Genomic DNA, 15,649 nt, shown 5'->3' with positions numbered 1-15,649 from the left:
CATCCTCGCCTGGTCCGGCTCCAGCCTTCGTGTCTTCAGCATCGCCTGGCCCGGCTCCAGCATCCTCGTCAGCATCGCCTGGTCCGGCTTCTGCTTCAGCTTCGCCTGGTCCGGCTTCTGCTTCAGCTTCGCCTGGTCCGGCCTCTGCTTCAGCATCCTCATCAGCTGCCTTGTCTGGTCCAGCCTCTGCTTCGGTCTCGTCTGGTGCTGCGACGGCCACGCCACCTTCGGGTCCCAAACTGCCGCCTCGACATCGGCGGTCATCTGCCAGGCCGCTGGTGGAGCGTCATCGTCACTATGGACGACCTCCTAGACACCGCCGTTGCTGTCCGCACGGTCGGCTGCCTGAACGGTTTCCTCGTCGCCGCCGCTGCCGTGTGCACGGTCGGCCCCCTGAACTGCCTCCGCTCCGCCACCGCTGCCTTCCACTCGGTCGGCTTTCGGAGCTGTGTCGCCGACGTGGCCGGCCTCAGAAGATAAACTGTCCTGGACTTCTGAGCTGTGAGCCTCTGGGCCGGCCTCCTGAACTGTGTTTTGTCCTAGTACTCCAGCATGTGTGTTTTTTGTTTTGGACAATTCCCTCGGTCCGCTGGAGCTTGTTTTGTTCGGTGTTGGTCCCTCCGTCCTGGGCCCCCGCCGCCCGCCCTGGGTTGGTCGTCTGTTTTTGTTTTGGGCTGTCTGGAGCCAGCCCTTGGAGGGGGGGTACTGTCATGGTCCTGGGTCGTTGACCCAGCGTTTTGTGTTTTGTGACTATTTCCCTCTGTTCTAGTTATTCTGTGTCCTCCCCCCTTGTGTCCGGTTCGGGTTCTAGATTTCCTGTTTTACTTTGTAGGTCTGTGTCTCGTTATGCCCATTAAGTTCCAGCTGTGTCCCCTCCTGTGTGCCATTTCCTCATTACCTGGTGTGTGTATTTATAGTTGGTGTCTGCCTGTGCTCCTCGTCGGCTCGTCTGCGTTCATCCATGTATCACTGCACTCATCCGTGTATTTCTGCGTATCTCTGCATTCATCTGCGTTCCATGGTGTCCTGTCTCTGCGTCCCTCTGCCCCGCACCCCCTTTGTACGGTCTCAGGTTTGCTATTTAGTTTCTCCCAGTTTAGGTTTCCGTTTGTAAAGTACTCATACCTTGTTGCCTGTTTTTGTCACCACCACCTTTGTAAATAAAACATCACTCGTATCATCAGTTTGCTGCATCTTGGGTCCTCCTTTTCCTCCACACCACACGGCTCCCTCCGCCAGCCGTGACACTATAGCTTAGCAACCAGATGGTTCTCACAAATTCCCCCAGGCTTCTCAGCATGTGTGCTCACACATGTGGGACACTTGTTTGCTGCTTTGTTGCTGCTATCTGATGACAGAGGAAATGAAGCAGCCAGCTCTCTCACAAAACCAAATCCAAATTTCTATGTCCATGCCAACACAGTGCTCACGTAGCATGTGGCTGTTTATCTAGTCTTAGAGGAGCTAGCTACTGTATGTATAAAAGAAACAAACTAGTACATTCATTTCTGTTGTTAACATACTTAAATAATTATGTTTTTCATTCAGCATAACAGTCCCATGATGTAACTCGTTTATTAAAATAATATGAATGCTTGAAATCGTACTGCGATTTCAAGCATTCATATTGTTCATATTCATATTGTTGCTGAACTACCACTATTCAAAATAAAAACTATTTTCTGTATTGGATGTGATTCAGTCCAACAGTAAACTGAAAATGAAATTCCCACACTAATCATAAAATGTATTTATATGTCTGACTGCAATAAAAACCTTGCAAAAATGCTGGTTTGATGTTTGAGGACAAGATGATAACTTCGAAATAATGACGAGCCATATGAAAAGACACTTCTTTAAAAACATTTAGCAAAAAGTCAGCTTTATTTCTACTTCTACTTGGTTGAATCTTGATTACTTGATGGTTCATTACTTTTCCTCAAACACTTATAGGCCACTAAATGTTTGACATTCTGTTGTCATAATGAGTGTGATTAAAATTATTACATTTACTTGGTACTCCAAGTGTTGCATAAAGAATTTTTAGTAATTCTTAATAAGACATATATTTCACTTGTTCCATTAGTTCATGAACACAGGCTTTGGCCATTCCTAAGTATCTTAAATGGTTTCACACGAGAGAGGACCCAAACACAAGACGCATGAGCCCTGGATATAGTCTAAAATGTAAAACATTATTCCAAAAACAGTGGTTGAGCAGGTGCAGGTAGCATGGCAAACAAAACAGGTGAGGAGCACACCAGGGTCAAAGTTCATAAAACAGTTCCAAAAGTTATTACATGAGAAGATTAAATGGCAACACAAAGGAAACCACAAAGGAACACTAGTACTGCTAAGGTTTGATTTTCAAGACAATCCCACAGGTGTGCTATATATATGCTGGCTGACTGAGAACAGTTGTAGCAGACAGATAGCAGGTGCTAACGAAGGAGGGGCAGACAGTTACATATGTAGCAGGGAAATTAACAACGACCGAGTAGAAATAACACAAATTGTAAAGTAAGTTTCAAGATTCATAAAGACAATTATAAACAGTAGGTGAAATATTGTATAGCAAAAAGAATGCAATAAAACAAAATACAGATTTTTTTTAAGCATAAATAATCAAATAAAGCAGCATAAACAAGAGGTTTGTGGTGCAAACTGCAGACTTTTGTTATTTGCACCTTTTAATTACTTGACATAATTTTCGGTACAATTTAATTTTTTTAATTTATATGGATATAGTGCATGTGTAGCATTCATTTCGTTGTTTAGTTCCTATTTAATTCAGGAACACTTTACAATATATTCATATTGTTATGCATTTATAACCTGTTACTGTCATGTACATAACAAAATGACAACAAAATTAAAGTAAAGTAAATTTAAAACGTATCCCATGCCAACATGTCAGTCTAAAAACCCATTGCCATAATAAATAGCTCTATAGAGCATTATTAGTTCTTTCACCTTCAGATCACTCTGTTAACCTTGAAGGTGAGGTCAAAGGTCAAATGCTACATGTTATTTTAAGTTGACCTTGAATGCCTTATTGGGTGTATGCCAAAATTTTAGATGGATTGTTAAAAAGACCCCACTCTACACAACTACAAAGTTTTATTAGAATTCATTCAAAACCTTTCACCCTATCACACGCTACCAAATACATAACCTCCTGGGTGGAGGTAATAAAAAGGCATGAGAACTCATTCTGGTTTAAAAACCAAATGAAATGGGTTTTAAAAGGGTCCAATGTTTAGGGGGTCCTGGCATGAGCAGGCAGTTTATTCCACAGTTCAGCGGCAGTTCCTGCAAACTTCCCAATCATGCCTATGTTTAATCTGAAATTGGGACAACTGCGAATTTTTGCTTTGTAGACCTCAGTGATCTACAGAGAGTGTGCAAAGTAAAAAGATCAGAGATGCAAAAAGATGCCAACCCATGCAGCATCTTAAAAACAAACACTGAAATCTTAAAATCAGGTCTAAAACAGACTGGTAGCCAGTTGTATGGAAGCTGAGAGGAGGAACGTGTTGTCTCACTTGCATGTGCCAGTTAAGAGCTGAGCTGCGATATTTTGGACCAGCTGCAGTGAACCGATCAATGACAGGCTGACAGCTGAATAAAGACTGTTACAACAGTAAAGAGTAGATAAAATAAGGCATGCATGACCTTTCTGAAGTTGAAAAACTGTCATGTTTGCATGTACCCAAAGTAAAAAGAACTTAGTTTACAGGGATTTTAGACACTATGGCTTCTCATAAAAAGGAAGTTCCATCAGAAAGAAACTTGAAATCTCCTTTTTGCTTTGTCATGCCAATAACGGCCACTGACGAGAGCCTTTTTCTGTTGGACTTCAACAATCAATCACAGTAAAGCAATTGCAGGACCAAAGGTTTACCGGCAGAATATTGCATAGTAATGAAATGATAAATGGTATTCATTTCACCTGTCAGTGATTTTAATGTTGGACCTGATCAGTGTAAATCTCTGTGTGCATGTTTATCCATGCTCTATGCATCACTCTAACAGTTAAATTAGGCACTGCAATGTGGGAAATGCGCGCCTATACAAACACACCTGTCAGTAATGAACATTAATCTATCCACAGATAATTTGTGCTTTGTCAGAACATTGGGGAACTGTACAAAAGAGTCACACATATGCACATCCAATTTATATTTATATCCACTAGAAGAAATGAACAGTATTAGATTACAAAATCTTATCAGTCCATAATTGAAGATGTCATGCTGCATTTGCCACAAAAATCTTGCTGTCCATAGACATTTTTCTTATATTTGTGGTTCGTGACTGATGTATGCTGTCACATACGCACAGCACACACAACAGTTACAAGTGTTAATCGTGTTAAATGACTGAAATGATTACAGTGACTGTGGAATTCCCTGGTGAAAACCAGTGTATAACAATCTGTGTTTCTGTTGTGCACTCCTTGAATTAAAACTAATATTAATTTGCAGCTAATCTTTCAAGTAATATAAAATCGATTTAAAGTCCAAATATAAAAACAACCCCAGACTGGAACACTGGTAAGTGATCTCAATTATAAGATGATGACATTTTGTGCAAGAAAACATCCCCTGCATGTTTAGAAAAGTGGTGTTCATCATTGACATTTACATTTGAAGTCTATAAGCCATCTGTGACAATCTGGTCACACGGGGCTGGTTGGGATATAACTGGAATATCAAAATGATTGATGTCCATCCAAGCTGAATAACTTATTTCTCCTTGTCAGTTGAAGTGCACAGTGACAGCGCTGGGCTGATGGACACACACCGAAGCCACATGGGAGCGCACAAAAGAATCCATGTGTACATGGTTTAGCTAGAAATACATTTCTGGTGTGCTGTGCATCATGTACTTTTGACATGGTTTGACAGTTATATGAGACACAGTAAGCTCCCACAATCCCTTTGAGATATGTCTGCGAATTTGCCACGCAAGAGGCCTTTGTCCTTTGTCATCACCACTGACAAGGAATGGGAATGATCAGTAGTTGTTTCACCTCATGAGCACAAAAGTTGTCTTTCAAATCACCTCTGTAGGTGTCAGCAGATGAAATACTGGGCGAGCCAAAAATATGAAAAGTAGAAGGTGAAAGACAGTAAGACCTGGTGAAGCTCTGCCATGTTTATCTGGACATTTGTGTTGTTTTCGTTTCTTTTTGGGGGGCAAACGTCTTTGAAATAAGTACAACATCTCCAAGTAATGCACCTACTAGTGTCTTTGGTTCCCACTTTTTGTATAACTGATGATTATTCATGGAAAATGGTTATTAAGTTGAGCTTGCATGAAACAACTCTGCACTTTAAGTGAGCTGTTAAAGAATCCAGGAGTGAGGATTCTGTTGAGAGAACTAATCCCAACTTAACATGCATACATGAACATGGAGACTTAGTATAATCAACAATACCTAAAGCTTAGCGCAAAATGGAGAATAGTATGGAATGAACTGCATTTTAGATTAGATATGTGCAGGCAGAGCAGTACACCGTCTGACAGCGGGAGCCTGTGAGTCTGAGCTCAGGGCAAACAAAACCCTGATTTAAAAAAGAGAAAAAAAAATATCTCAGCACACATTTGCAAATCGCCACAGGTGTTTGCAAATCTACCGTGGCACAACTCTAAAAGCGTAGCAAAAAAATTACGTGTAAAAAGACCTCCAACTGAAAGGGGCCTGTGTTGACACATTCCCTGCTCTGAATAGCAAATCCACTACAGATTTAGAGACTATTTTAACATTTAATTTAGATCTGATTGCACGCATGGGCTGAGATTCAGTTTCACATCTGTTTGCAGATATTTCTGCCAAAGAATGTCCCAACAACTTTCCAGCTAAAAACATGGATGAAAACAATTCAAATCAGCAGCTGGGGTAACATCAATGCATTGTCTTTTTCTTGTGCATCATTTCATTTCATTTATTTATTTTGCTTCACACATGGTACAGCAGTAATTCATTTCCCATACACAACCTTCCTTTCAATTAAAGTAACACTTTCCATGCATGAAAAGGAGCAGTAAGAAGAATAAATTCTTATTGACACCTGCCCCTTATCTGTGACAATACAAGTAGGCAACCAAAATTACACTCTGAGAATATTCTGCACATAACAAAACAAAACCAACAGAACAATATACTCAACAATGAGCAATACCACTAAATATCAAACTAAAAGGATCATTTTTTCTACAATTAAATTCTATTATTTTCAACTTCTTCATACTGGTTTATCATTTTATTCTTATAGCAGATTTTAAATTGAGAAACATTTGTACAACACTTAAGATGATCATTGAGAGAATTCCAGTTTCTTATGCCTATGACTGTTGGACACATTTGCCTTTGTGTGGTTTGAGCAAACCGATGCTTAAAATAAAACTTCCTTCTGCCGTCCCCATTTTCTGAACACAATACAAATAAACTTTGTAACTTAAGAGGTAGTGTTTTATTTTTTGCACTAAACATAATAATTAATGTCTGTAATTTCACTATATCTTCTAGTTTTAATAATTTAGATTTTATAAACAAACTATTAGTGTGTTCTCTATATTTAACATTATGCATAATTCGAAGCGCTCTCTTCTGTAATAAATATAATAGTTTCATATTAGTCAAGTATGTATTCCCCCATACTTCAACACAATAACTCAGATAGGGTAGAAACAATGAAAAATATATTATTCTCATTGTCTTGTAATCTAATATATATCTTACATTACCCAGGATATAAATACTTTTAGCAAATTTTTTTTTTATGTTCAATATGAGGTTTCCATGTTAACTTGTCATCCACTATTACACCCAGAAAACAGAATTCTGTCACTCTTTCAATTAATACTTTTCCTCCTTTACACAGTTTCCGAATATCATAAACTTTCAGCGATAACTTATTTACATCAAACCATTTTTTTATTTTTTTCATTTCAGTAACCATAATTTTAACCAATTCTTTCAAGTTTTCTCCGGAACAATAAAAATTTGTATCGTCTGCAAACAAAACAAAATGTAACATTTTTGACACATCACAAATGTCATTTATATATAAATTAAAAAGTTTTGGTCCTAAAACAGAACCTTGAGGGACCCCACATTCTGTTTTCATTCTATCAGATGAATTGCCTAAACACTGCACATACTGAAACCTATTATCTAAATAACTGCTTAACCAGTTCAATACTATTCCTCTCACACCATAAGTACTTAACTTAGAAATCAACATGGAGTGTTGCAGAGTGTCAAAAGCTTTTTTTCAATCAATGAATACCCCTATAGAATATTTATTATTATGTGCTGCTGATGAAATGTCTTCAATAGTATTCACTAATCCTATTGCTGTTGATCTGTTCCGTCGAAATCCGTACTGACTTTCGCTTAACAGTTGATGTTTTTCAATGAAACTATCAAATCTTTGTGCAAAGAGTTTTTCAAGCACTTTAGAAAACTGTGATAGCAATGATACTGGTCTATAATTATTAAAACTATGACTGTCTCCTGATTTATAAAGGGGAGTAACTTTTGCCACTTTCATTCGGTCAGGAAATACACCCGTATAAAATGAGAGATTAAAAATTTAACAGAGAGGTTTGATTATACAATCCAAAGTCTTTTTTCCGATGACCATGTCTAACCCATCACAGTCTCTCGATGTCTTGTTTTTAGATTTTGCTACAATAGCTATGATTTCTTTTTCAGTGATTTCCCCTAAAAACATAGACTGTACCACTCTGCTATCTCCTTTCCATTCGTCACTCCATTCTGAATCATCCTGTTTTCTAATTACGTTTGCCAGGTTAGGCCAAATATTTACAAAAAAGAATTAAATTAATTTACCACTTAATTCATATCACTTATGACCTTATTTTTCTTATTAAAGGTAAATTTAAAGATGTATATTTATTACCCAATATGTTTTTAAGATATTTCGCGTACCCTTAACATTATTTTTGTTTTTGTAAAATAATTTATTATAATACTCTTTCTTAGCCTTTCTGATCATTAATACTAACTTATTTTTTATAAACTTTATATTTCATTTCAGCAGGCTTTGTTCTAAGTTTTATATAATCTCTATACAGTTTATTTTTCTTTTTACATGCATTTTCTAATCCTTTTGTTATCCATGGTTTACCAGTAGTTTTCTTTTTCTTCTGCTTATATAATACCAGTGGACAGTGATTTTCATACAAAACCAGATAAGTATTTAAGAATGTCTCGTATGCAGCATTGACGTCATTTACATAAACCTCATTCCAATCTTCTTTCATAAGATCTTGCCTGAACTCATTTATTGCATCATCATTTCTAATTCTTATATATCTGTCCGCACACACTTCCTCCTTTCGTGTCATTTTATAATCGAAAGTAACACACACTCCCTTTCAGTTGTCTAGACTGCCTCAGTAGCTCAATTTTGTGTTTTCGATTCACAAATTTTACTACTATTGCTGGAGGTGCGCTGGCATTCTTTCTGGGGAGGGTATAACACGCCGCGATGTTGTTGCTATGCAGGGGAAGTTTTTTATTCGCAAAAAACTCCACTACCTGACGGTCTAATGTTTGTTGCTCCTCCACCGGGGGCTCATCTCCACCAGACCTCCTCCTCCTTAATCTCCTCCAAATCTTCTTCAATTTTTCTCATCGTTTCCATTTTCTCCTTTTTGTTTGTTTATGTTTTGTTTCAAGCAAAAGATATTTGACTTAGAATTAATCACACAACCTATTCTGAGACGCCAATCTGGCTGTAGCTATATCATTGAGATATAGCGACCGTACCATTCTTTGAATTGGGCAGGGGACTAGCCAGAAAAAAGCCAAAAAAAGACTTGGATGCCCCAAGAGCTGTGTCCACACTCCTGCCCTTCTACTCTGTCAAAACAGTGACTCTGCCATTTGTGATAAAACTTTGTCTGGGATGAGGCAATCAGCTGTGGGCAGAGGGTAGAAACCGTTTGTAATCTCTGTCTTCACAGCCAACAAGCACACCATGCTGGACCTGCTGAGATAGGGTCCTAGTTCACTGAAAAGTGCATCCCATGTAGTAGTCAGTAACTGGTCAAGGTGGACAATGTTCAGTGCAAGACAAAACTCCATTATTAAAATAGTTTCAACAAGGGTCCTTTTGCATGGTGATCATCCTAAGTGACTAGTGACAACAATGGAAATGAGGATATATATAGTTTTGGTAATGGTTTTATTCCATTTTCTAGATGTACTGCAGAGTTGTCAGTACAGTGACTGACACTAAAGACTGAGCATTTGCAGGCAAACGTTTAGAAAGAGAAGATGACAGCTGAATTCATCATGCTCACATTTGAGGGTCAGGCTAGTGCTAAGAGAGCAGCAGTTATGGTGTTTGTGATGCGAGTCAACACATGATCGGAGAGCACATTTCTGCAAATGTATATCATAGAAATGACAGCGTCTCCTTATATCTTCCTCTACAGGTAATGTGTTTGTGGTGAGTCTGGCATTTGCTGACCTTGTGGTAGCCTTCTACCCCTACCCTCTGGTTCTCTACGCTCTTTTCCATGATGGATGGGCTCTGGGAAACACACAATGCATGGTAAGACCACAGAGCTTTCAGCTTGTTTCAGTTTACCACCACTACAGCAGCAATAAGCATACTCCCAGCACAGTCTGACAAAAACACTTCACTCTCTTTCTTTCTGTTCAGGTCAGTGGTTTCCTTATGGGGCTCAGTGTCATCGGTTCCATTTTCAACATCACTGGAATTGCGGTGAACAGATACTGCTATATCTGCCACTCATTCGCATACAGTCGGCTATACAGCTATCGCAACACTTTGATGTTTGTTGCCTTAATTTGGCTGCTCACCGTAGTGGCCATTGTCCCGAATTTCTTCGTTGGTTCCCTGCGTTATGACCCGCGAGTTTACTCCTGCACCTTCGCCCAGAATGTCAGCAGTTCCTACACAGTGGCAGTAGTGGTGGTTCACTTTCTGGTTCCCATTGCTGTGGTTACCTTTTGTTATTTACGCATTTGGGTACTTGTTATTCAGGTGAGTTTCCAGGCTCTCTACATTAATATTTACAGTCTCAAAAATTATATTAAAGCTTTTAGAACAAAGCAATACCACCAACAAAACCAGTAAATACAATACCAGCTGTAAATAATACAGAAACACCAAGAGTAGAATAGAAAAATGTGATGATTTTATGTTTAAACCCTGGATAATTGACCCATTACTTGCTGAGTGTACATTATAAATAGTTTCATGTACTGAAAGACTCATCACAGTCCATAAAATCCTTGGTTGACATTTAAATTTCAATTAATGATTAGAGCAATTTTTTTTTTTTTTTAATTAAAGCTACAAAAAACAAGGTTAGTGCGTATTTGTGTTTCTGTGTGGGTTAGTGAATGTACAGTCAATAAAAATACTGCGCCGAAATTTTTGTAATTTTGTTGCTGTAAACCACTGCATTAGACTTTAAATCAAACAGTCAAAATATGATTGAAATGTGACCTTCAGCTTGAATTCAAAATAGTTTAACAAAAGGACTGCATCAACTATTTATGAATCATAGCCATTTTTGTAGTCCCCCCCCAAAAAAATAAATAAATAAATAAAAATAAAAATAAATAAATAAACCAGTTAAAAATCAACAATGTGACACATACTTAAATAGAATGATTGAAGAACTTCATAATATCTAACCGACTCAAGAAAGAGTTTGATGCAGCACTTCCAAACCGTGATCAAAATACACTGTCATAAATGTAAATACGGAGGGTTTACAGCAAAATGCAAACTACTTATTACACTCCAGAACAAGAATGCTAGATTAGACGGCCACAAAACATCTGCATAGAAAGGTTAACTTGTGCCAGAATAATAATAAGATGTATACTATTGAGAAGGAAAGGAAGCGCTCATGACCTGAAACATACCACAGTATGGTATAGAGATGTCTGGCAAAGAAATTGCATATTCTAAGTGGCCAAGTCGGTCACCTGATCTCAGCCCAATAGAGCAATAAAAATAATCCTTCCTTTTAAGATCATGTTAGTTTGTCCAGTTACTTTTGAGCCTCTGAAAATGGGGTACCTTGTATAAAATTGGCTGTAAATACTAATCTGTTAATGCAATATTTTTGTTACAGCCCTTTGAATAAAAGCTGGAAGTCTGCACTTCAAAAAGCTCACTTCATAAAAATGCATTCTCAGCAAAGAATTTTTCATTCACATCATTTACAATTATGTCCAATATGTTTTCTTCATGTCCAGGTGCGTCGTAAAGTGAAGACAGAAGAAAGCCCTCGCCTGAGACCGAGTGACTTGCGGAATTTCATCACCATGTTTGTGGTATTTGTGTTGTTTGCCATTTGCTGGGCTCCACTTAACCTGATTGGCTTGGCGGTGGCGATTGATCCATCCCGCGTGGCTCCTCGTATCCCTGAGTGGCTTTTTGTAGTCAGCTACTTTATGGCCTACTTCAACAGCTGTCTGAACGCCATAATCTATGGCTTACTGAACCGAAATTTCAGGAATGAGTACAAACGCATTGTCACCTCCGTCTGGGTGACTCGGCTCTTCGTGACGGAGACTTCACGAGCCGTCACGGACGGAAGGAGCATGAGGAGCAAGCAATCGCCGCCTCCGCCGCTCAATAACAACGAGTCAGTCAGAGATCGCACAAACAAAGAATGAAGTCTGAATTCATGAGCCTATTAAATGCTAATTCCTGTTTTGTGTTACATCCAGGTAGTTGTGCAGCTAAAGAGTATTAAGTAATGAATGAAACTGAAAGACATGGCTTTGTTTTCTTGTAGTTTATCAAGATATGAAGAATTCTATCATTTAAACTCAGAGTTTTTACCAGTGATAGGTTTTAATAACTGTGATTTGCGTCAATGGAGCAAACCCTTTAGAGATTATATCTGACAGCTAAGCCATGTATTGCAGTTTCATGTTGTTATTACTCTAACAATCTGAATGACACATTACTAAAATGTGATATCCTTTAATGTCTGCTGCTGTAGACTTTAAGACATAATTCACCAAACTGGGTGGCAATGGTAACCACACACTTGTCTTTAGTAACTTCAGAAGCCTCAAATCGTAAAACTCGCCTCACCTGAACGTCAGATTAGTACAAGAGGAAATGATGTCTCACTGTTGATAATATACAGTATAATATCAGTTTGATAGAGTTTTATATGGTGAAAGTGCTAAGCCTAAATGCTGCAGTAGCATAATACTTAATACTGCCTGGTTTGACTTTCTTGCACTGCGAACAACAGGAAACAAAATCTTAGTAATAAACATGACAAATTAATTCAGGTGATGGATGGCACAAAACAAGTTGAGAGAAAAACTAGCATCAAACCATGTAATATGTGCTAATTGACATATCTGTTTTATTTTAGTGCACATGATGTAGCTTGTGGAGGATACCTGTGTGTCTGCTGATGCTGCTCAACCAATCAGTCACTCAACAAATAAGCTATGCTTCATATCTGCTATAGTTGGTGTGATATGGCTATCTAGGCTTCTTGTAATACCGAAGAAAAGACCCAAACATATACTTGTAAATTAGAGAAATTTCTATAAGTTCTATAAATGTGAAATAAAACTTATTTAAAAAAATTACATAAGGTGACCAGAAATGGTCATTTTGCATCATAATCAGTTTTGATACTACAGGTATTATGTTATAGTGAACCTTTTGTACTTTTGCTAAGGTAGAAACTCAGTACACACAGCATTAAATCCATCTGAATCTACAGAAATAAAAGTGCAATGCAATAACTTATTCAGTTTCATCAAATATCCAAGTGCAGCAAATGGACAGTTCCCTGTGGACACTTTCCTATGCAATTCAAAACACACTGTGCGCTCCAATCCAAGTTCTCCAACATAAGTTGCATCTGAAAACAGTATTAAGTTAACTCAGCTAGTTCCTAACCTTAGCAGGTCCATATTTCAAGAAGATGTCATGGTATATTTCTGATTTGCCGCACTGCTGCTCTCTAGACCGCATAATAACAAAAAGACTGAGACACACAACAAGTTCATGAAGCTGTTCTCCTTTCACTGCTAAAGCCCTGCGAATGCAGCAAGCAGTTTAGACTGGGCTCAGGTTCCTCTGCCTCCTACATCATATGCTGTGCAGTACGATGTAGTGGTGATATGTTTATTTATGCTGAAATACTTATGCAAAGCTTTAGCTTTTCATTTAATAGGTAATTTAGTATCTTTGTTTATTAATGCTGTTCGTGATAATTTTTTATTTAAAAAAAAGCTGAATTCACCATGGATACACGTCGATGCTTTCATTGTGGAAAGTAAAAAAAGAGAAGCAATGAGAGTACATTAGTGAAATGTAAGGAGCGGGTCACTTGCTTGTATTAAATTTGACAGGAGGATGACACTCATTGCCTCTTATCAGTAAACAGTGTTTTATACATCGTAGATGTCCGAGTAAGTTCTGTTCATATCCGTTTTCCCATCTCAGGGTGCCTACTGAACATTTTTCTTGTGATATGTTTTGTTGTCCAAAACATTTGCAGTTCATTAGCTACCTTACGAGGGAGTCCGAAGACATTTCAAAGGGATATTTTGTAAATTAGTGTTAGTGTTGTTTTTACCTGTGCTATGATGTTATCAGAGATGTATTAAAATGTGTTTTTTATGTATATTTGAAACTCAACAACCCCATATAATAACTATATTATTGGATTACTTTTATCATCTCTTCCCATTAACCCCATTATAGTGCATCTAAAACAACCTCTAAGGTAACTGACACGAACATTGCATCACTAAAAAATTCTAAGAATGGTCAAGTCAAGTCAAGTCAAGTTTATTTATAGAGCACATTTAAAAACAACCAAGGCTGACCAAAGTGCTGTACAGTAAATACAGATAAAAATACAATAGAACACAATTTCGTAATAACACCTCGCTGATAAAAATAAAATAAAAATATATAAAACAAATAAATTAAACCTTTCTAAAAGCCAATGAAAAGAGGTGAGTTTTAAGAGCGGTTTTAAAAGTTTCTAGGCTTTTGGAGAGTCTGACGTGAGGAGGTAAACTGTTCCACAGTCTGGGTGCAGCCACAGCAAACGCCCTCTCTCCCTTTGTCTTTAATTTATACCTGGGAACATCTAAAAGCATCAGGTCGGCTGACCTCAAAGATCTCCTGGGGCGATAAGTACTAAGGAGTTCTGACAGGTAAGAAGGTGCAGTGCCATTTAAAACCTTAAAAGCCAGCAATAAGATTTTAAAATCAATCCTAAAGGCAACTGGGAGCCAGTGGAGAGAGCAGAGAACCGGAGTGATGTGTTCTCTTTTTTTTGAACCGGTCAACAGGCGAGCGGCAGCGTTCTGCACCAGTTGAAGGCGATGTAGACAGGAACGATCTAGGCCAGCATAGAGGGAATTGCAGTAGTCTAGCCATGAAGTAATAAAAGCATGGACCACTCTTTCTAGATCGTTCCTGCAAAGGTAAGACTTGACTTTGGCTAAAATCCGCAAATGATAAAAAGATCCCTTAACTACAGAGCTGATTTGTTTATCAAGTTTAAAAGCATTGTCAAAAATAACACCAAGACTCTTAATGGAAGAAGTGCAATCGGAGGTTAGGGGTCCCAAAAAGTCAAGAGAGAAGTTGGGATCTTTAGGAAGCCCAAACACAATGACTTCAGTTTTGCTTTCATTAAGGTGTAAGAAGTTAAGAGTCATCCAAGTCTTAATGTCAGACAAGCAGGAGAGTAGCGGCTGCAAAGAAACATTGCAGTTCAACCTCAGAGGGAGGTAGATCTGAATATCATCGGCAAAGATGTGGAAGGACACATTATGTTTACGGAGCACATCGCCCAGAGGGAGCAAGTACAGAATAAACAACAGGGGGCCTAGTATGGACCCCTGAGGTACGCCACAGGTTAAAGGAGCTCTGGGAGATGACAGTTCACCAAGGTGAACAGAAAAACTCCTATTATTCAAATAGGACTGGAAAAACTTTAAGATGTGCATTAAAATGTAACAGATTTGTTTTTCTGCTTTTCTCTGACATTTAAATGCACTGTTGGTGCACATTCATGTGTTCCTATACAGGCTGACGTGTGCAAAGCCAGACGCTCACAGATGCCGAGCTCAAAGTTATACCACAAAGACAGAAGTGTAAACCTAACAGACAGAGAGGGAATATTTCAAAGCAAACACTGAAATATGTGGTGCAGAAAAGGGAAGGCGGGGAAGAATAGTAGTGGTTTATTATTTTGTGTTTGAAAGGAAAACATATGGAGGGACTGTGCGGCTTCTTTGGGAACAGAGGAATTGGGAAGGTCACTTCCCCATCAGGGAAGCAGAAGTGGTGCCCAGGTCACTGGAGGGAAGAGAAAGTTGTAAAAACAACAACTAGAAAGGCGATGCTGGTATTGACAGAGAAAACTAATCTGGAGAGTGTTTTAGATGCACTTGGAGGGAGCTAAAGACTTCAGTTCAAACCAAAGAAATGGATGTAGGTGAAGGGGGTTATGTGCACATACACTTTATCATGATGTTGCTGGGGGACATTTTTAGAATACCTTCAGTCCCTAAAGTTTTTCTTTTTGTTTTTTCTTCAATTTAAAACTACTGCCTTATAGT

The 15,649-nt window shown here is 38.5% G+C and overlaps 1 protein-coding gene across 1 annotated transcript in view; it reads left to right on the top strand.

Moving 5' to 3' along the window:
* mtnr1bb (melatonin receptor 1Bb) overlaps positions 1–11,704 on the top strand; it is a 50,847-nt gene extending 39,143 nt beyond the window's left edge. The window contains exons 2-4 of the mRNA XM_085363804.1: positions 9,478–9,596; positions 9,708–10,052; positions 11,282–11,704. Coding sequence (XP_085219930.1) covers positions 9,478–9,596; positions 9,708–10,052; positions 11,282–11,704 — 887 coding nt within the window. The remainder of the gene's footprint in view (positions 1–9,477; positions 9,597–9,707; positions 10,053–11,281) is intronic.
* Positions 11,705–15,649: the final 3,945 nt, after the last annotated feature.

The sequence above is a fragment of the Diplotaxodon limnothrissa genome, linkage group LG10, assembly GCF_057381915.1.
Source record: "Diplotaxodon limnothrissa isolate DT_005_m linkage group LG10, D_limnothrissa_male_GT1.1, whole genome shotgun sequence".
In the NCBI taxonomy this organism is placed as follows: Eukaryota; Metazoa; Chordata; class Actinopteri; order Cichliformes; family Cichlidae; genus Diplotaxodon; species Diplotaxodon limnothrissa.
This window is presented reverse-complemented; position numbering and strand designations above follow the sequence as displayed.